Source organism: Glycine max, chromosome 6, assembly GCF_000004515.6.
Source record: "Glycine max cultivar Williams 82 chromosome 6, Glycine_max_v4.0, whole genome shotgun sequence".
NCBI lineage: Eukaryota > Viridiplantae > Streptophyta > Magnoliopsida > Fabales > Fabaceae > Glycine > Glycine max.
Genome location: NC_038242.2, coordinates 46168558 through 46194860, shown reverse-complemented (window position 1 = coordinate 46194860; position 26303 = coordinate 46168558). Strand labels below are relative to the sequence as shown.

General features: G+C 33.9%; 1 protein-coding gene across 10 annotated transcripts in view; it reads left to right on the top strand.

Moving 5' to 3' along the window:
- The window catches only part of LOC102664733 (disease resistance protein TAO1), a 50433-nt gene that overhangs the window by 444 nt on the left and 23686 nt on the right, over positions 1-26303 (top strand). For 5 of the 10 annotated variants that reach the window (XM_041016696.1, XM_041016695.1, XM_041016693.1 and 2 more), the window contains exons 2-6: positions 81-117; positions 356-464; positions 1829-2602; positions 2705-3364; positions 3693-3823. In XM_041016696.1, the coding sequence (XP_040872630.1) occupies positions 89-117; positions 356-464; positions 1829-2602; positions 2705-3241 (1449 nt within the window). In that variant the 5' untranslated portion in view covers positions 81-88 and the 3' untranslated portion in view covers positions 3242-3364; positions 3693-3823. Of the gene's footprint in view, positions 1-80; positions 1196-1302; positions 2603-2704; positions 3365-3692; positions 3824-26303 lie in introns of those variants that run through there. The other 5 variants (XM_041016700.1, XM_041016699.1, XM_041016701.1 and 2 more) reach the window with 5 other exon arrangements.

Sequence of the window (26303 nt, the reverse complement as noted above, 5' to 3'; positions counted from 1 at the left end):
TTTTTTTTGTATTATATATAATGTTGTTTTTGAAAGTTTTAGTGATGATTTGGTGGTTTTCCTCTACTTTTGTTTTCCAGGCCTCAAAATGAAGAAATTGAAAAAATTGTTCAAGAGGTAATCAACATACTAGGTTATAATCAAATTTCGAGTTTTGGGGATGATTTAGTTGATATACATTCTGGTGTGAAACGAATGGAAGATTTTCTAGATCTGGACGCAAATGAAGTTGTTCTAGTTGTAGGAATTTGTGGGATTGGTGGAATAGGAAAGATGACACTTGCTCACTTGCTACTGCTTTATTTAATAAAATCTCTCCTCGATATGATGCTTGTTATTTCATTGATGATGTTAGCAAAACTTATGGAGATTTTGGAGCCCATAGGTGCACAAAAACAACTTCTTCGTCAAACTCTAACCAAGGAAATATTGAGATAAACAACCCTTCCCGAGGAACTATGTTGGTAAGAACTAGGCTATGCCACTTAAAGACACTTATTATTCTTGATAATGTTGATCAAATGGAACAATTGGAGAAATTGGCTTTGCATCCTAGATATATCTAGGTGCAGGGAGTAGGGTCATCATAATCTCTAGAGATAGACATATCTTAAAAAATTATGAAGTAAATAAAGTTTACAATGTTCAACTCCTTGACAAGGATAAAGCTCTACAATTATTTTGTAGAAAAACTTTCAAAACTGAAGATATTGTCAAAGATTATGAACAATTGGTATATGATGTATTAGAGTATGTCCATGGCTTTCCTCTAGCAATTAAAGTATTAGCCTCATTTTTATTTGACAGAGACGTTTTTGAGTGGAGGAGTGCATTGGCTAGATTGAAAGAAAATTCAAGCAAAGATATCATGAATGTGTTGCAATTAAGTTTTGATGGATTAGAAAAAATGAAAAAAGAAATATTTCTAGATATTGCTTGTTTTAATTATTCTTCCGTTTGGAATAATAACATAGAGAAAATTCTAGAATATCAAGAATTTTATCTTGACATTAGTATGAAAGTTCTCATTGAAAAATCACTCATAAGTCGTGATTGTTGGGGTACTATTTCTATGCATGACTTGATGAGAGAGTTGGATAGAAGTATTGTTCAAGAAAAATCACCTAAGGAGCTAAGAAAGTGGAGCAAGTTATAGGACTACAAGGATCTCCATAATGTAATGATGGAAAATAAGGTAAAATAGTTTTTGAACATAAAATATTAGACATTTATTTTTTAAGAACCTACAAATTATTTTTTTAAAAAATCTAACATTTTTCTTTCTTTTTTGCGATGGTGTAGGAATCCGAAATTCTTGAAGCCATGGTTATTCAACTACATTATGATGAAGAGTTTAAAAAAAGAAGAATGAGAATGGATGTTCTATCAAAAATGAATCAACTTAAATTGCTCATGCTTAAGAATGTCAACTTTTATGGAAATCTCAATTATATTTCAAATGAATTAAGATATCTATATTGAGATAAATATCCTTCCATGTCTTTGCCATCAGGTTTATATTCACATCAACTCTGCCTTATAGCAATATCAAACAATTATGGAAAGGCACAAAGTTATTATATATTGTTGTTTTTCAATTTTCTATGTTTCTAAATGAACAAATAAAAAAATAAATAATCTCATATATGTTTTTAACTTTATTTTATCTGATTAAAGAAACATGAGAAATTATAAATGTCATTAATTTTGTCGCCCAGCTACTTTTGACCAAATTAAAAATAAAATGGTTTATCTTTCTTTCTTTTAGTTAAAAGGATAATTAAAAACTAATAGATAGTAATTTTCCTTACTTTTGTTTCTTTTACAGTGTCGGCCTAATTTGGGAGCACTAGATCTCCCCTACTCCAAAAATCTTATTGAGATGCCAGACTTAAGAGGAGTTCCACATATTCAGAAGCTTAATCTTCGAGAATGTGTAGAAATCGTGCGGATTGATCCATCCATTGGTATTTTAAAAGAGCTTACTTATTTAAATTTGAAAAATTGTGAAAATCTTCTCGTTGATCTGAATATCATTTTTGGGCTCAATTCTCTTGAGAAGCTAAATCTCTCTGGCTGTTCCAAATTACAAAATAGCCATCTATTGAAGAAACCAAAGGAGACAGAACTTTTGGAGAACGTTGATATAAATAGAAGTGCCATCCAATCATCAACATCCTCTGCATTAAAAGTTTTAATGTGGCCTTTCCATTTTCTTTCTTCTCGAAAACCTGAAGAATCATTTGGTTTGTTGTTGCCTTATTTGCCTTCTTTTCCATGTTTGTATAGTCTTGACCTTAGCTTCTGCAATCTTCTTAAAATACCTGATGCTATTGGGAACTTACATTCTTTGGAAGACTTAAATTTGAGGGGAAACAAATTTGTGACACTGCCTAATACCATCAAGCAACTTTCCAAACTTAAATATTTGAACTTGGAGCACTGCAAGCAGCTGAAATACTTGCCCGAGCTTCCAACAACAAAAGAAAAAACACTTAACCAATATTGGAGGTGGGGAATATATGCTTTTGATTGCCCCAAGTTGAGTGAGATGGAACACTGTCATAGCATGGTTTATTCTTGGATGATGCAACACTTTAAGGTAATGACTCCATGCACTAAAAGAATTGGATGCATGCTTTCTTTGCATATGTCGTTTTTTTCTGTGTATACTAATTATATATAACTGACTTTCTTGTATCAGGTATACTTGAAATCCTCTAGTCACTACGGTATGAATTCTGTTATTCCTGGAACTAAAATTCCAAGGTGGTTTATTAAACAAAATGTGGGTAGTTCAATAAGCATGGACCTGTCTCGTGTTATTGAAGACCTATATTGTAGAGGTGTTGCTTGTTGTGCAATATTTGTGGCACATGATGATCCAAATAATAATTTCGATAATTGGCGGGGACCTCCTTATGATTATATTGAATTTGGTTTTGAAAATTTAACGAATATGTGTAGCCTCACTTTCCCGGTTCCAATTCTTTTCAAGAGAGCTTTGGTGACAGTTGGATTCGATCACTTGTTAATAATGTTTTTCAGCCGAGAACTACTCACTGATTTAGCAAGGGTACGTTCAAATGGTCTTGATACAGTGAAATTTGTAGCCAACTCTGGCCCTTATTATGAAGGTTTGCGTTTGGAGGTGAAAAGTTGTGGGTATCATTTGCTATTTGAAGACCATCTTCAACGATTCAAATCAAACATGATGTTCTCTGGAAACTCTTCATCCTGAAAGCGCAAACTATTAACAAGTGATTAACATTTCACAAGCTAAGGCATCATTAAGCATGCCGCGGATGGTGTAGCAATTTATTTTCAACCACAATTCCATCAAAGAAATTCAAATCCATTTGAGGTATTTAATAAAGTAAATCACAATCACTATTATAAATTTATAGCCATTCATAAATACTCTATTTTGAATATTTTTTTTATAAATACTCTGTTTGTTCGCGACCAGTGTTACTATTGATGATTATTTTTCTATTATCTGCGAACATTGTTAAAGTGATAATAAGCACACCTGGTCATGGATAGGCATGAGTTGTAAGCTAAGATCCATAAGCATTAAAATTTCCACATTAAGAATATTAAAAATATATTTTGACCCTTCTATTCCAGATTATTTGCTCAATTGTACAGTCTAGATTGATGTTGTTATATCTTTCAATTGCATTATTTAGCTGTCTGGAAGTGGATTTGGCCCTTGTTAACTTGACCTCCACAGTTGATGCTGATATTATTGTTATGACTCACTATCCATCAATGGAAAAAATGTTTGCTCACCGTGCACTTAAACTTCTGGATGGACTTGGTAAAGTATCTCAAACTGTCAAATAATTATGCTTGCCGTTTTACTAATCATTATTTTATTTTTCTTATATTGTATGTTGCCTTTAATTATGAGGTCGTTAGATTCATTGCATATTCCATTCTGTATCACAATAATGAACTTGTTTTTAGGTTTAATTATTCATTTAATTTGGTGCCTATATACATAACTTTTATATTTTAATCCCTACATCTATAAATTACTCGTTTTAGTTTCTACATATACACTTTTTTACTCATTTTACTCCCTAGAAATATACTATTAAATACATTTTAGTTGTAGATGTTTAGACCAGGGTCAACTAATTTGTTTTGATTTTTTCTGGGAAAGCTTGCTTAAAAGATTCCCAGCATGCTCTAGTTATATCAACCAAATATGTTTCGGCTCTAGTTATCATGTCTTGGCTAGTAGATACATGATTCTCATAGTCTCTTATAACAAGAGAAGTCTACTGTTCTATGTAATTTGGAAGTAATTAAGGGTCAATACTCCCTATGTTTAATAGGAGAGAAGGCATATTAAACACCGGTTCAATGGACAATCTTTTCCCTTTTGACTTTATATTATCTCCTAAAGATAAATCTACGGGAGTAATAATTTTTTCATGAGGGAGGAACCCCATTTGGTAATCTTTCATACTATAGTCAAATTGTGGGGTAAAATTTGAACTAGTACCAGAAGTATTAGCCATGAGGCCTTTGCAAGATTCAGGAAAAGTGACTAATGATTCTGTTTCATTAATCTTGGAAGTTATTTCTAATGTGTTTTTGAAGTTGATTTCTTTTTCATAAAAATCTTGTAGATCAATCTTCTCAATTAAATCTTTAGTACCATCGGTATATGAATTTTCTTTATTTATTGTTGAAAATAATTTTTGTCTAAAAATAGAGTCATCATCTTTGTCAATGTCTTCAGAATTTGTTTCATTGTTTATGAAACCTCGTGGTTGACACTTCTTATCTTCTTCCCACTTTTTAACTTCTTTAAAATTTTTTTGGGAAAGAGAAGTTTTTCTTGAAAAAGAATTTTCAGTTTGTTTGGGTTCATCATAGGAGATATATGACTCAAAATATGAACAGTGCCATAAATTTATCATAGACATCCTAGAGGGTTCTATCTCCTCTCCTGGAGGGGTTTGTATGTCTTCGTAATCAATAAACCTTACTGAGAGACTATTTCTTCTATTTGTTATTATGGCTGCACTAGTAGTGGTTATAGCACTCCTAGAGGATCCAACATCAATATGTGTTTGCCATTGGTTATTCTGATTCTTGGAGGAATAAAAAACTTCAAGTGGCATGAATTGGATTCCATTAGATGACAATGTTGTCACCAATGGATTGGTATTTATCCTGCATCTAGGGGATATTTGGCTGCTTATTCTACCTATAAAGGTAATGTCTAGATGTAAGTTATGCCCTACAAAGTTTCTTCCAAAACCTATGGTATGGACTTCAAAATTTATGTTGTGTATAAAATCACTAAGATTCAATGTATAATTAGGAGGAATGTATATTAGGGAGACTGTTTGATTTAAATATATTTCTATCATCCCTATTATGGCTTGAGAATTATAAAAGGCTTAATGATAACACTCACATAGACGGATACACTATTCCTTCTAAAGATGTATTGATAAATAGAATACAGAAAGTCAAATGGTTTTCAAAATTTGATTTAAAATCAAGATTTCACCAAGTTAAAATGCATCCTGACTCAATAAAATGGACCACTTTTTCTTGTTCAGAAGGATTATTTGAATGGAAAGTAATGCCTTTTGGATTGAAAAATGAACCACAAATTTTCCAAAGAAAAATGGATAATATTTTTGGAAATTACAAAGAATTCACATGTACATATATAGATGATGTACTAGTTTTCTCGAAAACTAAGGAAGAACACTATCTACATCTTAAACAAGTTCTTCACTTATTTGAAAAATTTGGGTTGATTATTTTAAAGTCAAAAATGGAAATTTTTAAGATCCATATTTCTTTCCTAGGAACAGAAATAAGAAATGGGAAAATAAGGCTTCAGCTTCATATCTCCCAAAAAATTCTTGGTTTTCCAGATAAAATGGAAGACATAAAATCCCTAAGAGCCTTTATAGGCTTGCTTAATTATGCAAGAAATTTTATTAAAGACTTAGGGAAATATACAACTCCTTTCTACAATAAGACTTCCTTAATTGGACAAAGAAAATTTAATACAGAAGATATAAAATTGATTCAGAAAATAAAAGAAATGGTTAATAATTTGCCATATTTATCTCTACCACTAGATTCTGACTATCTAGTCATAGAATGCGATGGTTGTGAGCAAGGATGGGGAGCTATCCTAAAGAAAAAGAAAAATAAATATGAAAAAAATTCATGATGAAGAAATCTGTAGGTATGCCTCGGGAAAATACCACACAAAACCTTAGGGTCTTTAATCCAACGACAATCCAGGATCTCCAAACAGAAATAAACAATCTAAAAAGAGAGGTAAAAAAACTTCGTCAACAACAAGAAATCCATCAGATCATTCTTTCTTAGCTTGAGGAAGAAAGTGATTTTGAAAGCGCCAACAACAGTGAAAACAACCAATCAGAAAATTTAGAAGATGATATGTTTATGGGATTAATCAACAAGATTAAAATCCAAAAGTTTTTACATAAACATAAAAATAATTATTAATGATTTCGTTTTAGAAACATTGGCCTTATTTGACACAGGGGCTGATTCAAACTGCATTTTGAAAGGATTAATTCCTACAAAATTCTTTGAAAAAACCTCAGAAAAATTAAGTACAGCAAACGACTCAAAATTAAAAATTAATTTTAAGCTATCAAATGCAATCATTGAAAACCAAAGTCTTAGGATTAACACAAACTTTCTTCTGGTAAAAAACCTTAAGAACGAAGTAATCCTAGGAACCCCCTTCATTAGAGCCTTGTTTCCCATCCAAATATCTAATGAAGGAATAACCACAAATTATTTAGGAAGAAAAATTATATTTAATTTTTCTACTAAACCAATCTCCAGAAATATAAATCTTATAGAAAATAAGATTAATCAAATTAACTTCTTAAAAGAAGAAGTATCGTTTAATAATATTCAGGTACAACTGGGAAAACCCCAAGTAAAAGAAAAAAATCCAATCATTATTAAGTCATATTGTGTCAACTGTTTGTTCTGATTTGCCACATGCATTTTGGGACAGAAAAAAACATATTGTTGATCTCCCTTATGAGAAAGACTTTAGGGAAAAACAAATTCCCACAAAAGCCAGACCAATCCAAATGAACGAAGAACTCCTTCAATATTGCCAAAAGGAAATCAAGGATTTGCTTGATAAAGGTCTAATCTGGAAAAGCAAAAGCCCATGGTCTTGTGCGGCTTTTTATGTCAACAAACAATCCGAGATTGAGCGTGGAACACCCCGTTTAGTCATAAATTACAAACCACTAAACCAAGCATTACAATGGATTAAGTATCCTATTCCAAAGAAAAAAGACTTACTTAATAGATTAAATTCTGCAAAAGTATTTTCAAAATTTGATATGAAATATGGATTCTGGCAAATCCAAATCCAAGAATCAGATAGGTACAAAACGACGTTTACTGTACCTTTCGGGCAATATGAATGGAACGTAATGTCGTTCGGACTGAAGAATGCCCCTTCAGAATTTCAAAAAATTATGAATGATATTTTTAATCCCTATTCAAAATTCGTCATTGCCTACATTGATGATGTTTTAATCTTTTCCCAAAACATTGATCAACATTTCAAACATCTCCAGACTTTCATCCATATCATTAAACATAATGGTTTGGCAGTCTCCAAATCAAAAATCAATCTTTTCCAAACTCGAATACGATTCCTTGGTCACAATATATATCAAGGTACAATCATTCCAATAGAAAGGTCCATAGAGTTTGCCAGCAAATTTCCCAACCAAATCTTAGACAAAACCCAGTTACAACGATTTCTAGGTTGTCTAATTTATGTAGGGGAATTTGTCCCCTATTTAAACAATATTGTCAAGCCATTACATGATAGGCAGAAAAAGAATCCGCCTCCTTGGTCTGACCTCCATACTCAAACAGTTAAAGAAATCAAAGTCAAAGTCCAATCCATAAAGTGTCTGTATCTTCCTATTCCACATGCATTAAAGATTGTCGAAACTGATGCATCAGACATAGGTTATGGTGGCATCCTCAAACAAAGAATACATGGTCAAGAGCATGTCATTGCATATACTTCAAAACATTGGAATCCTGCACAATTAAAGTATTCAACTGTTAAAAAAGAAGTTTTAGCAATTGTTTTGTGCATTTCCAAATTCCAATCAGATTTGTTAAATCAAAATTTTTTAATCAGAGTTGACTGTAAATCAGCTAAAGACATTTTACAAAAAGATGTTAAAAACCTTGCCTCAAAAAAAATTTTTGCAAGATGGCAAGCAATTTTAAGTGTCTTTGATTTTGACATAGAATATATCAAAGGAACCTCAAATTCTCTACCTGATTACCTCACCCGTGAATTTTTACAAAAAATTCCCGATGCCTCCTAAGGTGTCCAGTTCCTCCGGGAGAGGAGGAAGAACCAGTAGTAATGGGAAAGATGTTTTATTGGCTCTACTAGAGCCAGTAACCAAGAAAACAACCGCATCATCTTCTGGGTCACCTACCCAGACTGGGTCATCAACCCAAAAAGGAAAACTTGAAGGGTCATTGACCCAAATAGCTACTATCAAACCTGAGTCATCTACTTAGGAATCCCCCAAACCAACAACAACAACAAAAAAGACCGTGGCTGACTATGCCTGGTCAATCCAAACTCTCCTGGCCCTAGAAGACATAGGCCTCACCAAGTTACCAAAATTAGCCAAGAAAACCTGGGCAGAAATGATCTCAGAATCAGACGATGATTCTGAAACAGATCTTCAAAAACAAATTCAAAAAACCAAACAGACCAAAACAGTTTGTAACCAGAAACAAAGCCAACCATTGACTCAACATCACAACCCGCCAACAATTACATCTCAAAAAACAAATTCTTTAATGTTTTACAAATGGAGCCAGAATATTGGGATAAGAATCCTTTTAAAGCAACCGCCAAAGTATTCCCCCCAGGATTTCACTATAGGCCATCAACCCTCAACAAAACCAAAAAATTTTACGAATTCATTCTAATAGATACAAACTCCGTATCTATGAAACATTTCAAGGACCCTAAGGACCCAAACCTAAACACTCACTCAACAATCCAAATCCTAAAGGTAATGCAGCCACGACATTACGGCTCCAATTTAAACCAACCCAAGAAGTTTTCTGCACCTTTTGACCTTGCAGGTTACAATTATTGGGATTACATTGATGCCTGGACCAATGTGTTTTGGCACCAAAATAGTAAATTCAAGCATTCGTGGTTGATTTACTTCAAAAATAACACTGTCTACAATTTTCCAAATTAGTTCCTCCAATGGTGGAATTACTTCGGACCAATACCACAAATATTTCCAGAGGAAGTCCAACATGGATTTCAACAGTTCAACAAACTATTCAACAACAAGGAATCAAGAATTCCAGCCGATTTGAAGTACTTTTCCAGCTTCGCTTTGTCATGGATCTTTTCATGGCAATACAGGTATGGAAAATCCGAAAACAACAAGCAGTATCCGCCGTTACAAAGACATGCCTTTGTAAAATGGTGGTCACAATTTGATACCTCAAAGGCTGCTCCAGATCAAGTCGAGAACTGGTTTCAGAGCAACCCTGAGTTCCTCAAACCTGCTGATCCAGAGACATCCTTATTTCTAAATCAGAAGTCTCAACTCGCAGCATTCTTGGCAAGCTCAAAGTCCAAAGAAAGTCTTGCCCACAATCTCAAGGAAGTTCTCCAACTACTTCAACAAGAAGAAGATGAAGAACTCCCAAAAAAGGAGGTTGAATCATCAGAAAATAATGATGACCAAGATGATGATCCATTCTACCAGAATGAGGACGATTGTTTTGGTATATCACTAGATGATGATTAATTAGTTGTAGTAATCAAGCATTATTGTAACTAATGTACTCGGTCAAGAAAATAAATTGTAACAGTTCTAGTAAACATTACCGATACTGTAGAAACAATAACAAACTTTGGTTTATTTAAAGGAGTCCTCGTTCTCTATGTGAGGCACCCTTTCAGATAGCCCTATTATCAGGTTTTAGAGAGAGAAGCTCTGCATAGGAAAAATCTTTGTAAGCTTTTCTTTCAATTTGAATAAACTCAAAGTTTCATTTTCATATCTCTCTTCTCCCTTTACCGATCCTGTGCGGCTCTGCCGCCGCTTCGGTTTCTTGTTTATAAAAACCTGGGATTTGTAAGCCGGATTCCGATGTGCCCTTGATACCTGTTTTAAACTTCATATTGCATTATCTTGTTTATATTCATACTGCATTCTTACTTCCTATGTGTTCGTTTGGTCCTTTTCCGCTGATCTCTGGTATCAGAGCCTGATGGGAAAGTAGGAATACTGTCCGTAAGGACATATGTAAACAGATTTTATGGATCTAAAATCTTGTATAGTGTACGTAATGTTTTATTTTGATCTATACAGTAAACGTTTGAACAGTACTTTCTGGAAGTACAACAGTCTAATATTTTAGATGAATGGTACTGTAGCAGTAAGACCCGTGATGGATAGAGGGCAGTAAGGCTAAGGTGTACTGTTTAACCAAAATATTAAGACATAATATACTGGTGGCTATAGGAATGCCGTTCAAACAATTTTTTTAAAAAAGAGTTTTTGTTTAAAATATTTCAGATCCAAAGAATTTTGTTACATATTTACTTACGGAAATATTTCTATGGAACCAAATAAAGGCAAAGATATTAGAGAATGTTATAATCATGTCTAGACTTCTACGTTCTTTTTCCCGTATCTCTTTTCGATCAAATTCTTCATCATCATCTTCTTCAAGAAATTCCAATTTATTAAGTGATCAAGAAAACCATACCCAAGAGGTCGCCCCAAACACAATCTCTTCGATGAGGAAGTCCAATTCGAAGATATCAATCAAAACATGGATGACTGGAACATTCCAGAAATCCCTCAGGATCAACTATACGTTCCTGAAACAATTAAAGACAAACACAAATTTGATTACATAATCAAAACAGTAGAAAACAATATTCCTCTAGGACAAGATATAGGGGAAGAGTTTCATTTACTTTCAAAAAATTCAATTTATGAACATAGCCGTAAGTATAAATATCTACACATTGGCTGTGTACAAGTAGTCATCAAGCCCTTGATTGACATGGGCATAGATGCAACAGTTTTAATGTGTCTAAGAGATATTAGGCATAATAAATTTGAAGACTCCCTAATTGGAACAGTCGAAACTAGCCTTGGACAAGGTCCAATATATTTTAATTGTTATCCAAACAAAACAGTGAGTCTGATGGACAGAAACATTCTTGACTCTCTGTTCTTAAATATCCACTTTCATGGCCTTGACATGAAAGAAGGATCAATCCTAGCGACTTTGATTTATAGGATCCAGTACAAGGTCATGAATACTTGTGCATCTAGAGTCCTGTTGCAACCACAAAAGGGAGAACAACCTTATTTATCACTGATATGACAAAAGCCAACGTTTTTTTAAAAAGAATAATAAAATGGGATTAAGTAACTCTCCCCGAAAAATGGGTCATGGAGAAGGCCACACCGTCTGATCCCCGACCCGCTCCAATTATTGAAAAAATCAAACAAGATAACTCCGGAAAGGTAGAGATAACCTTCAATAGGAGAAATTCTTTCTCATCAAGGATAAAAGCCTCTAGGTCTGAATATGAGTCAGCCAGAAGGTCTTTTTCGGTTAGAACCCGTTCAATTCCAGTAGGACTAACCAGATCTGAGTCACATAACCAGTTCCCTACTGTAAACCTCCTTGGATTAGACACTACTTCTAGCATACCTAGAACAACCTAAAACCAAGAACAGGAGGACGACCAAAAGTCGATCCAATCCCTAACATACTCTTCTATGGAACCTTATGATGTTATCTGATAACTTTAGCATTGATAAGGAAACCCTTAGGAAAGACTTTTATTCTCCGGAGAATGAGCCTCAAAGGAAATGGTTTTTCCAACATTACAAGGGTACAAACAGAAAACAAATCCAAGACAAATTTTACGAATTTATTAGTAGACAACAGATCCAAGACAAGTTCTATGAATTTGTCGAAAGAGTAAAAATCAATGTCCTTTTCTTTGACTGGTTCCATGCTTACACCATAAGAAAGGATATAGATTACCCATGGAAACAAGATATCATAGGTGAACCAATAACAAATGTCATAACAAACTGGCAATTGAAAGACGGCGAGTTAATCCAAGCAGATTTACCCCCCGCAACTCAGTATCAACTCCCCAATATCAAAGATAGTAGTAATAAACCTGTCATGGTAGTTCCTTTCAAAACAAAAGACATCAATGAAGAAGTAACCTCTAGGGATATTAGGAGCCTAATGGAACAAACTAACTATACAAACAAATACTTACAAGTCTTAGGAGAAACTCTCAAGACAAAAATTTCTAAACAAAAAACAATTGAAGAAGCTTCAACAAGTATTCCCATTGAAAAACCATTATTCAAACCTTTCAAAATTAGCGACAAAGCTAAAAAGAAAATAAGAGAGCTTAGGAAAAAAAAACCCTAATTGAAGGAGTAGGAGACAATAATAGTGAAATACTACACAAAATTAGTAGTTTACTTAAGGTCGTCCCAGAAACTCCCCAAACCTCAGATAATACGTCAAAAATAGTAACAAGAAGTACATCAAGACTAGTCAATGTTATTAATGAAGATAGTGATAATACAATTGAAACAGAAAATTCAAATATAGTTCCAGAAGCAATTATAAACCCAATTAGTTCTAAACACTGGAAAACCCCATCTAAATTATACCAACGTCCAACTGCCCCTGACCTTCTACTAGAAGAAAGAGGAGAAAATAATTTCAAGAGTTTTTCTACAAATAACATCTATGAATGGAATATAGATGCTTAAACAGAATACAATATCATGAATACACTCCAACATATGACAATGGTAGCCACGACTTACCAAACCTCCCATGAATGTTCGGAAGAAACCATTATAAACATTTTAGTGGCAGGATTTTCCGGACAACTAAAAGGTTGGTGGGATAATTATCTCACCAATGAAGAAAAGTAAAAAATTTACAGCGCAATCAAGACTGATCTCAATGGTAAGGTCATTACTAATGACGATGATAAAGAGATTCCTGACGCTGTTAACACCTTAATCTTTACAATAGCACAACATTTTATTGGAGACCCATCTTTATGGAAAGATAGGTCTGCCGAATTATTATCAAATCTTAAGTGTAGAACCTTAGCAGATTTTAGATGGTACAGGGATACTTTCTTGACTAGGGTCTATACCAGAGAAGATAGTCAACAACCTTTCTGGAAGGAAAAATTCCTAGCCGGTCTTCCAAGATCTTTAGGAGATAAGGTTAGAGATAAAATTCGTAGCCAATACAATGGAGATATTCCATACGAAAGTTTAAGTTACGGTCAATTAATTTCTTATGTCCAAAAGGTAGCCTTAAAAATTTGTCAAGATGATAAAATTCAAAGACAATTAGCTAAAGAAAAGGCTCAAACAAAGAGAGATTTAGGATCTTTTTGTGAACAATTTGGCTTGCCAGCCTGTCCAAAACAAAAGAAGCAGACCTCTAGAAAAGAAGCCCATGAAAATAAGGTCGTTACCAAAAAGATATTTCCAAGGAGGAGATACTCGCACAAGCCTTCAATTAGTAAAGAAATAGAAAACCCAAAACAAAAACTAAAATCTAAAGTAACATGCTATAACTGTGGAAAACAAGGTCACATTAGCAAATATTATAGGTTAAAAAGAAAATTAAGAAATCTTAATTTAGAACCAGCCATTGAAGAGCAAATTAATAATTTGCTCATAGAAAGTTCGGAGGAAGAAGAAACAAAAACTTCATCCTCCATGATCTCTGATGAAAATCTCAATCTAATTCAACAAGATGATCAATTGTCATCTACAGAGGATGAAAGAAAAATCAATACTTTAACAAGAGAACAAGACCTCATGTTTGAAGCAATTAATTCTATACCTGACCCCCAGGAAAAGAAAAATTTTCTAGAAAAGCTCAAGAAAACATTGGAAGTAAAACCTAAACAAAAGGATTTTATTACCAATAACAAATTTGATGTTAGTAACATTCTTAGAAGATTAGAAAATACTTCAGCCAAACCAACAACAATCCAAGACCTCCAAACAGAAATTAATAATCTTAAGAAAGAAGTAAAAGAACTTCGCCAACAACAAGAAATTCACCAAAATATCCTTTCTAAGCTCGAAGAAGAAAGTGATTCTGAAAGCGTCGCTAATAGTGACACAAATCATATAGAAAATCCAGAAGATAATATGTTTATGGGTTTAATCAATAAGATCAAAATCCAAAAGTTTTACATAAATATTTAGATCATTATTAATGATTTTGTACTAGAAACTATGGCCTTGTTTGATACAGGGGACGATTCAAATTGTATCTTAGAAGGGTTAATCCCAACAAATTTTTTTGAAAAAACATTAGAGAAGTTAAGCACGGCAAATGGATCAAAATTAAAAATTAATTTTAAACTGTCAAATGCAATTATAGAAAATCAAGGCCTTAGGATTAACACAAGCTTTCTTTTGGTAAAAAAACCTTAAGAATGAAGTAATCTTAGGAATTCCTTTTATTAGAGCTTTATTTCCCTTCCAGATATCAAAGGAAGGAATAACTACAAGTTATTTAGGAAGAAAAATTATATTTAATTTTTCCACTAAACCAATTTCCAGAAACATAAATCACATAGCAAATAAAATTAACCAAATCAATTTTTTAAAAGAAGAAGTATCCTTTAGTAATATTCAAAACCAACTAGAAAAACCCCAAATAAAAGAAAGAATTCGATCTTTGTTAAAACATATTGAATCAAGTGTCTGTTCTGATTTACCCCATGCCTTTTGGGACAGAAAGAAACACATTGTCGATCTCCCTTATGAGAAAGACTTCAGGGAAAAACAAATTCCCACCAAAGCTAGGCCAATTCAAATGAATGAAGAACTTCTTCAATATTGTCAAAAAGAAATAAAGGATTTGCTTGACAAAGGTCTAATTCGGAAAAGTAAAAGCCCATGGTCTTGTGCGGCTTTTTATGTTAACAAACATGCTGAGCTTGAACGAGGAACACCCCGCTTAGTTATAAATTATAAACCTTTAAATCAAGCATTACAATGGATTAGATATCCAATCCCAAATAAGAAGGGTTTACTCAACAGATTAAATTCTACCAAAATATTCTCAAAATTCGATATGAAATCTGGATTTTGGCAAATCCAAATCCAGGAATGTGATAGGTACAAAACAGCTTTCACAGTACCTTTCGGGTAATACGAGTGGAATGTAATGCCATTCGGTTTGAAGAATGCCCCTTCAGAATTCCAAAAAATCATGAACGACATTTTTAATCCTTATTCAAAATTCGTCATAGTCTACATAGACGATGTCCTAATTTTTTCACAAAATATTGATCAACATTTCAAGCACATCCAAACTTTTATCAATGTCATAAAACAAAATGCTTTAGTAGTATCAAAATCAAAAATTAATTTATTTCAAACCAGAATAAGATTCCTTGGTCATAATATATATCAAGGAACAATTATTCCAATTGACAGATCTATTGAATTTGCAAACAAATTCCCAAATCAAATAACAGACAAGACCCAGTTACAAAGATTTCTAGGCTGTCTAAATTATGTAGGAGATTTTGTTCCCTACTTAAATAATATTGTCAAGCCTTTACATAATAGGCTAAAGAAAAATCCTCCTCGATGGTCAGATATTCATACTCAAACCGTTAAAGATATCAAACTCAAAGTCTAGTCCATTAAATGTTTGTATCTTCCCATTCCGCAAACATTCAATATAATCGAAACAGATGCATCAGACATAGGCTATGGTGGTATTCTTAAACAAAGAATTCATTCCCAAGAACATGTCATTGCATACACATCAAAGCATTGGAATTCTGCACAAGAAAAATACTCAACTGTTAAAAAAGAAGTTTTAGCAATTGTTTTGTGCATTTCCAAATTCCAATCTGATTTATTAAACCAAATTTTTTTAATTAGGGTTGATTGAAAATCAGCCAAAGATATTCTCCAAAAAGATGTAAAGAATCTTGCATCAAAACAAATTTTTGCCAGATGGCAGGCAATTTTAAGTGTCTTTGATTTTCAAATAGAATACATAAAGGGCACCTCAAATTCCTTACCTGACTACCTCACACGTGAATATTTACAGAAAATTCCAGATGCCACCTAAGGCGTCCAGCTCCTTCAGGAGAGGAGGAAAGTCAGTTAGCAAAGGAAAGGAAGTTCTCCTGGCTCTACCAGAGCCAGTAATCAAGAAGACAACATCATCATCTTCTGGGTCACCTACCCAGACTGGGTCATCAACCCAAAAACAAAAAATTGAAGGGTCATTGACGCAATTAGCCACCATCAAACCTGAGTCATCAACTCAGGAATCCCCCAAACATATAACAACAAAACAGACTGTGGCTGACTATGCCTGGTCAATCTAGACCCTCCCAGCCCTTCAAGATATAGGCTTTACCAAAATCCCAAAACTAGCAAAGAAAACATGGGCAGAGATGGCCTCAGAATCAGACGATGATTCTGAAACAGATCTTTTTAAACAAATCCAAAAAGCCAAGCAAACCAAAACAGTTGTTAACCTAAAAGAAAAATTGGTTCAAAAAGACCCAATACCAAAATCCACAAATAGTTACATTCCAAAGAACAAATTTTTCAACGTCCTCCAAATGGAACCTGAATATTGGGACAAAAATCCCTTCAAAGCCACTGCTATAGCTTTTTCCTCGGGATTCCATTACAAACCAACATCCCTCAACAAGACAAGAACGTTTTATGAATTTATTTTAGTGGATACATACTCAGTATCCATTAAACACTTCAAAGATCCAAAAGACCAAAGCCTAAATACCCATTCTACAATCCAACTCTTAAAAGTAATGCAACCAAGGCATTACAGATCAAATCTCAACCAACCCAAAAAGTTTTCTGCACCTTTTGACCCAACAGGATATACTTATTGGGACTATATTGATGCCTGGACTAATGTGTTCTGGCACCAAAACAATAAATACAAACATTCATGGCTAATATACTTCAAAAATTATATCGTTTACAATTTTCCGAATTGGTTTACCCAATGGTGGACTTATTTCAGTCCGATTCCACAAATTTTCCCTGAGGAGGTCCAACAAGGATTCCAACAATTCTGCAAATTGTTCAATAGCCAGGAATCAAGAATCCCGTCGATTTGATGTATTTTTCCAACTTTGCGCTATCATGGATTTTTTCATGGTAGTACAGGTATGGAAAAACTGAAAATAATAAACAATATCCACCTTTGCAAAGGCATGCATTTGTCAAATGGTGGACTCAGTTTGATACTTCAAAAGCGGCTCCTGACCAAGTCAAGAACTGGTTTCAGAGTCACCCTGAATTGCTCAAACCAGCTGACCCAAAAACATCACTATTTTTGAACCAAAAATCACAACTTGCAGCATTTCTGGCAAGCTCCAAATCTAAGGAAAGTCTTGCAAAGAATCTCAAAGAAGTTTTCCAAATACTTCAACAAGAAGAAGAGGAAGAATCTTCAAAGATAGAAGCTGAATCTTCTGAAGATTTTGATGACCAAGATGATGATCCCTTTTATCAGAATGAGGATGATTGTTTCGGCATCTCACTTGAAGAAGATTAATTGGTTGTAATGATAGATTAAGAATTATTACTAAAGTCATTATATTTTTCGGTAAATGTTACCGTCACTGTAGCTCATCATTGTAACAGTTCCGATGGTTGTTACCGATACTGTAGTAAAAGTTATTTTTGTGTCTATTTAAGGAGTCCTCGTCATTGTTGTGAGACACCCTTTTCATTTCAGACACTTTGAGGTTTCAGGAAGAGGTGCTCTGTGAAAGAAAAACTTTTGTAAGCGCTTCTTTCAATTTCAATAAATTTCAACTTTCTTATCCATCTCCCTCTCCCTCATTTACCGATCCTGTGCGGCTCTGTTGCCGCTTTGGTTTCTGTTTTGCGAAAACCTGGGATTTGTAAGCCGATCTTTGGTGTGCCCTTGATAATTGTTTTATAAACCTTTGCATAGCATACATTTATCATCCTGCAAGGATTAGATACTACTTCTAGTATACCTAGAACAACTTACAACCAAGAACAGGAGGATGACCAAAAGTCGATCCAATCCCCAACTTATTCTTCTATGGAACCTTATGATGTTATCTGAAAACTTTAGCATTGATAAGGAAACCCTTAGGAAAGACTTTTATTCTCTGGAAAATGAACTTCAAAGGAGATGGTTTTTCCAACATTACAAGGGTGCAAACAGAAGACAGATCCAAGACACGTTCTATGAATTTGTCGAAAGAGTCAAAATTAATGTCCTTTTCTTTGATTGGTTTCATGCTTATACCATCAGAAAGGATATAGATTACCCTTGGAAACAAGACATCATAGGTGATCCAACAACAAATGTCATAACAAACTGGAAAATGAAGGACGGTGAGTTAATCCAATCAGAATTACCTCCCGTAACACAATATCAACCACCGAATGTCAAAGATAGTAACAATAAACCTGTCATGGCCGTTCCATTCAAAACAAAAGATGTTAACGAGGAAGTAACCTCTAAAGACATTAAGAGCCTAATGGAACAAGCAAATTACACCAACAAATATTTGCAAGTTTTAGGAGAAACCATTAAAACTAAGGTAGCTCCTAAACAAAAATCAGTTGGGGAAGCTTCACAAAGTATTCCCATTGAAAAACCATTGTTCAAACCTTTCAAAGTTAGTGATAAAGCTAAAAGAAAAATTAGGGAACTTAGAAAAACTAAATCCTTAATTGAAGGAGTAGGAGACAACCATAGTGAATTACTAAACAAAATTGGTAGTTTACTTAAGGTCATTCTAGAAACTCCCCAAACTTCGGAAAATACATCCAAAATGGTAACGAGAAGTACCTCCAAATTAATTAATGTTATTAATGAAGATAGTGACCAAAACTCAAAAAATGCAACTGAGATAGGATCAATATCAGAAAAGAATATAAATCCAATTAATTCCAAACACTAGAAAATACCCTCTAAATTATATTATCAACGTCCAACTGCCCCTGACCTTCTATTAGAAGAAAGAGGTGAAAACAATTTTAAGAGTTTTTGTGTAAACAACATCTATGAATGGACCATAGATGCACAAATGGAGTATAACATTATGAATACACTCCAACATATGATCATGGTAGTTACGGCCTACCAAACCTCCCATGAATGTTTGGAAGAAACCATTATAGATATTTTAGTGGCAGGATTTTCCGGACAATTAAAAGGTTGGTGGGATAATTATCTAATGAATGAAGAAAAATAAAAAATTTACAGCGCAGTTAAGACAGGTATCAATGGAAAAGTCCTTACTAATGATGAAGATAAAGAAATTCCTGACGCTGTTAATACATTAATTTTTCCAATAGCTCAACACTTCATTGGAGACCCATCTTTGTGGAAATACAAGTCTGCAGAATTATTGTCAAACCTTAAGTGTAGAACCTTAGCAGACTTAAGGTGATATAGAGATATTTTCCTAACTAGGGTTTACACTAGAGAAGATAGTCAACAATCTTTTTGGAAAGAAAAATTTCTAGTCGCTCTTCCAAGATCATTAGGAGACAAGGTTAGAGATTAAATCTGTAGTCAATTGGCTAATGGAGACATTCCATATGAAAGCTTAAGCTACGATCAATTAATTTCTTTTGTCCAAAAGGTAGCCTTAAAAATTTGTCAAGATGACAAGATTAAGAAACAATTAGCCAAAGAAAAGGCTCAAACAAAGAAAGACTTAGGTTCTTTCTGCGAACAATTTGGTCTACCGGCCTGTCAAAAACAAAAGAAAAAACAAACCTCTAGGAGAGAAATCCGTGAGAGTAAACCAATCAATAAAAAGAGTTTTCCAAGAAGGAGATACTCACACAAACCCTCAACCAGTAAAGAAATGGAAAATCATAGACAAAAAATAAAATAAAAAATAACATGTTACAATTGTGGAAAACAAGGCCACATTAGTAAATATTGTAGACTAAAAAAGAAGTTAAGAAACCTTAACTTAGAACCAGCTATTGAAGAGCAAATAAACAATTTGCTTATAGAAACCTCGGAGGAAGAAATAAAAACTTCATCCTCTGTGCTCTTCGATGAAAACCTAAACATAATCCAACAAGATGACCAACTATCATCAACAGATGATGATGGGCAAATCAATACCCTAACAAGAGAACAAGATCTCTTGTTTGAAGCAATCAGTTCTATACCCGACCCCCAAGAAAAGAAGGTTTTTCTGGAAAAACTTAAGAAAACATTAGAGGTAAAACCTAAACAAAAGGATTTTATTACAAATAATAAGTTTGATGTTAATAACATATTCGAAAGATTAGAAAATTCTTCAGCCAAACCAACAACAGTCCAAGATCTCCAAACAGAGATAAACAATCTAAAAAGAGAAGTGAAAGAACTTCGTCAACAACAAGAAGTTCATCAAATCATCCTTTCTCAACTTGAGGAAGATAGTGATTCTGAAAGTATCAACAACAGTGAAGAAAACAAAATAGAAAATCTAGAGATGACATGTTTATGGGATTAATCAACAAGATTAAAATCCAAAAATTTTACATAAACATCAAGATTATTATTAAAGATTTTATGCTAGATACGATGACCCTATTTGACACAGGGGCTGATTCAAACTGTATTTTAGAAGGATGAATTCCTACAAAATTCTTTGAAAAAACTTCAAAGAAACATAGTACAACAAGTGAATCTAAATTAAAAATCAATTACAAATTATCCAATGCAATCATTGAAAACTAAGGTCTTAGGATTAATACAAACTTTCTTCTAGTAAAAAACCTTAAGAACAAAGTGATCCTAGGAACTCCCTTTATTAGAACCCTGTTTCCTATTAAAATATCTAATGAAGGAATAACTACAAATCATTTAGGAAGAAAAAATATATTTAATTTTTCTACCAAACCAATCTCCAGAAATATAAATCTTATAGAAAATAAGATTAACCAAATTAACTTAGTAAAAGAAGAAGTATCTTTTAATAATATTCAGATACAACTAGGAAAACCCCAAATAAAAGAAAAAATTCAATCTTTGTTAAGTCATATTGAATCAACTATCTGTTCTGATTTGCCACATGCATTTTGGGATAGAAAGAAACATATTGTTGATCTCCCTTATGAGAAAGACTTTAGGGAAAAATAAATTCCCACAAAAGCCAGACCAATTCAAATGAACGAAGAACTCTTTCAATACTGCCAAAAAGAAATCAAGGATTTGCTTGATAAAGGCTTAATCCGGAAGAGCAAAAGCCCATGGTCTTGTGCGGATTTTTATGTCAATAAACAATCTGAGCTTGATCGTGGAACACCCCACCTAGTCATAAATTACAAACCATTGAATCAAGCATTACAATGGATTAGGTATCCTATCCCAAACAAAAAAGACTTACTTAACGGATTAAATTCTGCAAAAATATTTTCAAAATTTGATATGAAATCTGGATTTTGGAAAATCCAAATCCAAGAATCAGATAGGTACAAAACAACATTTACTGTACCTTTCGGGTAATATGAATGGAATGTGATACCATTTGGACTGAAGAATGCCCCTTCAGAATTTCAAAAAATTATGAACGATATTTTCAATCCTTATTCAAAATTTGTCATTGTTTACATAGATGATATTTTAATCTTTTCCCAAAACATTGACCAACATTTCAAACATCTTCAGACTTTCATCCATATCATCAAACAAAATGGTTTGGCAGTCTCTAAATCAAAAATCAATCTTTTCCAAACTCGAATTCGATTCCTTGGTCATAATATATATCAAGGTACAATCATTCCAATAGAAAGGTCAATAGAATTTGCTAACAAATTCCCCAACCAAATCTTGGACAAAACCCAGTTACAAAGATTTATAGGTTGTCTAAATTATGTAGGAGAATTTGTCCATATTTAAACAATATTGTCAAACCATTGCATGATAAGCTAAAGAAAAATCCGCCTCCTTGGTTTGATCTCCATACCCAAACAGTTAAAGAGATCAAACTCAAAGTCCAATCTACAAAATGTCTGTATCTTCCCACTTCACAGGCATTTAAAATTGTCAAAACCGATGCATCAGACATAGGTTATGGTGGCATCCTCAAACAAAGAGTGCATGACCAAGATCATGTCATTGCATATACATCAAAACATTGGAATTCTGCACAATTAAAATATTCAACTGTTAAAAAAGAAGTTTTAGCAATTGTTTTGTGCATTTCCAAATTTCAATTAGATTTATTAAATAAAAAATTTTTAATCAGGGTTGATTGCAAGTCAGCCAAAGATATTTTACAAAAGGATGTCAAAAACCTTGCCTCGAAACAAATTTTTGCAAGACGGCAAGCAATTTTAAGTGTCTTTGATTTTGACATAGAATATATCAAGGGCACCTCAAACTCTCTACCTGACTACCTTACCCGTGAATTCTTAAAGAAAAGCGGTAATGCCTCCTAAGGCATCAGGAGCCTCCCTGAAAGGAGGGCGAAGTACAGGTAAAGGATCCAAGTTGTCTCTTCCAGAGCCGATCACTATGAAATCATCCTCAACTTCTTTTGGGTCACCAACCCAGGCTGGGTCATCCACCCAGAAAACCAATTTTGAAGGGTCATCAACCCAAATCATCTCAGTTAAACCTGAGTCATCCACTTAGGAATCTCCCAAACCGGCAACCGCCAAACAAACATCGGCCGACTATGCTTGGCCAATTGAAACTCTTCAGGCCCTTCAAGAAATGGGTCTAACCAAATTCCCGAAAATAATAAAAAAAACTTGGGCAGATATTGCCTCAAAATCTGACGATGATTCTGAATCAAACTTACAAACCATGATCCAGACTACATCAATGAGCAAAACAACTATTAATCCTAAAAGGAAACTACCACTAGCCAAAATTCAAACACCACCCACCAAGAAAACTAACAATTATATTTACAAAAATAAATTTTCAACTGTTTTGCAGATGGAACCTGAATTCTGGGACAAAAACCCATTTCAGGCAACATCCAAGGCATTCCCGTCTGGATTTCATTTCAAACCAACCACCATCATGAAGTCCAGGACTTTTTACGAATTGATTTTGGTAGACTCAAATTCAGTGTCTATAAAACATTTCAAAGCCCCAAAAGATCAAACTTTGAACACCCACTCAACAATTCAAATACTAAAAGTTCTTCAACCAAGACATTTTGGTTCGGACTTAAACAAAGGAAAAAGATTTTCAGTATCATTTGACCCTATAGGTTATACCTATTGGGATTATATTGATGCTTGGACTAAGGTTTTTTGGCACCAAAATACCCGCTTCAAGCACTCATGGTTAATATATTTCAAAACCAACACAATCTATAATTTCCCAAATTGGTTTTTACAATGGTGGGATTTCTTTGGTCCAATTCCAGAGATTTTCCCAGAAACAGTTCAACAAGGATTTGCTCAATTTGAAAAACAATACAATTCTTAGGAATCACGAATTCCAACAGATCTTAAATATTTTTCCAGTTTTGCTTTGTCATGGATTTTTTCATGGCAATATGGTTACAGTAAAACTGAAAAAACCAACCAATATCCATCACTACAAAAGCATGCATTTGTAAAATGGTGGACTCAATTCGACTCGTCCAAAGCTGATCCAGAACAAGTGAAACTCTGGTTCCAATCCTATCCGGAATTTCTCAGAGCAGCTGATCCAGAAACTTCTGTGTTTTTGAACCAAAAGTCCCACCTGACACCATTTTTAGCAGGATCAAAATCGAAAGAGATCCTAACTAAAAATCTTAAGGAAGTTCTGCAAATGTTACAACAAGATGAAGAAGGTTCATCCTCAAAGAAGGAAGAAACAAGCTCTATTGAAGAAGAAGAAGACCCTTTTTACCAAAACGAAGATGATTGTTTTGGTATTTGTTTAGATTAATTGTAATTTCGGTCACAAAACCGTTTGTACTTAATTATTTTGTAATTCTGGACAATACTACCTATCCTGTAGCAAATAAGTTCTGCTCAAAACTAATTGTCTTGTAACAAACAGTCAAATAGTTCCGGTCAAAACTACTGGCAACTACCGGTCTTATGAAAGAATTTTGGCTATATAAGGAGTCCTCAACCATCTTGTGAGGCACCCTTCCATTTAGCCATTTTCAGGTTTTTGAGACGAGGTGCTCTGAAAGAACAACTTTTGTAAGCACTTCTTTCAAGTTTTAATAAATTTATATTTTTCATCCATCTCCCTTCTCCCTCTTTACCGATCCTGTGCGACTCTGCCACCGCTTCGATTGAACACCCACTCAACAATAGATATCTATCTACTGTTTTGGTCAATGATGTCACCCAAATACAACAATTTATGTTAACTATTTTCCTTACGGACATTGAGTTGTTCTCTTAATGTTATATATCCCCATCTTACTTCCTATTTATCCTTACGGACACTGTTCCTACTTCCCCATCATGAATTCAGTTAACATATGTCCTTACCAGAGATCCGGCTCTGATACCAGGTTGATACGAGAGATCAGCGGGTAGGGATCAAATGCACAAATAGGAAGTAACAATGTAGTATGATAAATGGAAATCAAAATCTAAACTTTAAAAACAAGTATCAAGGGCACACCGAAAAATGGCTTACAAATCCAAGGTTTTCTTAAACAAAGAAACCGAAGCGGCGGCAGAGCTGCACAGGATCGGTAAAGAGGGAGAAGGAAGATGGATGAAAAATAGAAATTTATTAAAACTTGAAAGAAGTGCTTACAAAAGTTGTTCTTTCAGAGCACCTCGTCTCAGAAACCTGAAAATGGCTAAATGGAAGGGTGCCTCACTAGATGGTTGAGGACTCCTTATATAGCCAAAATTCTTTCATAAGATCAGTAGTTGCCGGTAGTTGTGACCGGAACTATTTGACTGTTTGTTACAAGACAATTAGTTTTGACCGCAACTTATTTGCTACAGGACAGGTAGTATTGTCTGGAATTACAAAATAATTAAGTACAAACGGTTTTGTGACTGAAATTATAATTAATCTAAACAAATACCAAAACAATCATCTTCGTTTTGGTAAAAAAGGTCTTCTTCTTCTTCAACAGAGCTTATTTCTTCCTTTTTTGAGGATGAACCTTCTTCATCTTGCTATAACATTTGCAGAACTTTCTTAAGATTTTTAGTTAGGATCTCTTTCAATTTTGATCCTGCTAAAAATACTGCCAGGTGGGACTTTTGGTTCAAAAACACAAAAGTTTTTGGATCAGCTGCTTTGAGAAATTCCGGATGGGATTGGAACCAGAGTTTCACTTGTTCTGGATTAGCTTTGGACGAGTCAAATTGAGTCCACCATTTTACAAATGCATGCCTTTGTAGTGATGGATATTGGTTTGTTTTTTCAGTTTTACTGTAACGATATTGCCATGAAAAAAATCATGACATAGCAAAATTGGAAAAATATTTAAGATCTGTTGGAATTCGTGATTCTTGAGAATTGTATTGTTTTTCAAATTGAGCAAATCGTTGTTGAACTATTTCTGGGAAAATCTTTGGAATTGGACCAAAGAAATCCCACCATTGTAAAAACCAATTTGGGAAATTATAGATTGTGTTGGTTTTGAAATATATTAATCATGAGTGCTTGAAGCGGGTATTTTGGTGCCAAAAAAACTTAGTCCAAGCATCAATATAATCCCAATAGGTATAACCTACAAGGTCAAATGATACTGAAAATCTTTTTCCTTTGTTTAATTCCGAACCAAAATTTCTTGGTTGAAGAACTTTTAGTATTTGAATTGTTGAGTGGGTGTTCAATGTTTGATCTTTTGGGTCTTTGAAATGTTTGATAGACACTGAATTTGAGTCTACCAAAATCAATTCATAAAAAGTCCTGGACTTCATGATGGTGGTTGGTTTGAAATGAAATCCTGACTGGAATGCCTTGGTTGTTGCCTTAAATGGGTGTTTGTCCCAGAATTCAGGTTCCATCTGCAAAACAGTTGAAAATTTATTTTTGTAAATATAATTGTTAGTTTGCTTGGTGGGTGGTGTTTGAATTTTGGCTAGTGGTAGTTTCCCTTTAGGATTGATAGCTTTTTTGGTCATTGATGTAGTCCGGATCATGGTTTGTAAGTTTGATTGAGAATCATCGTCAGATTTTGAGGCAATATTGCCCATGTTTTTTTT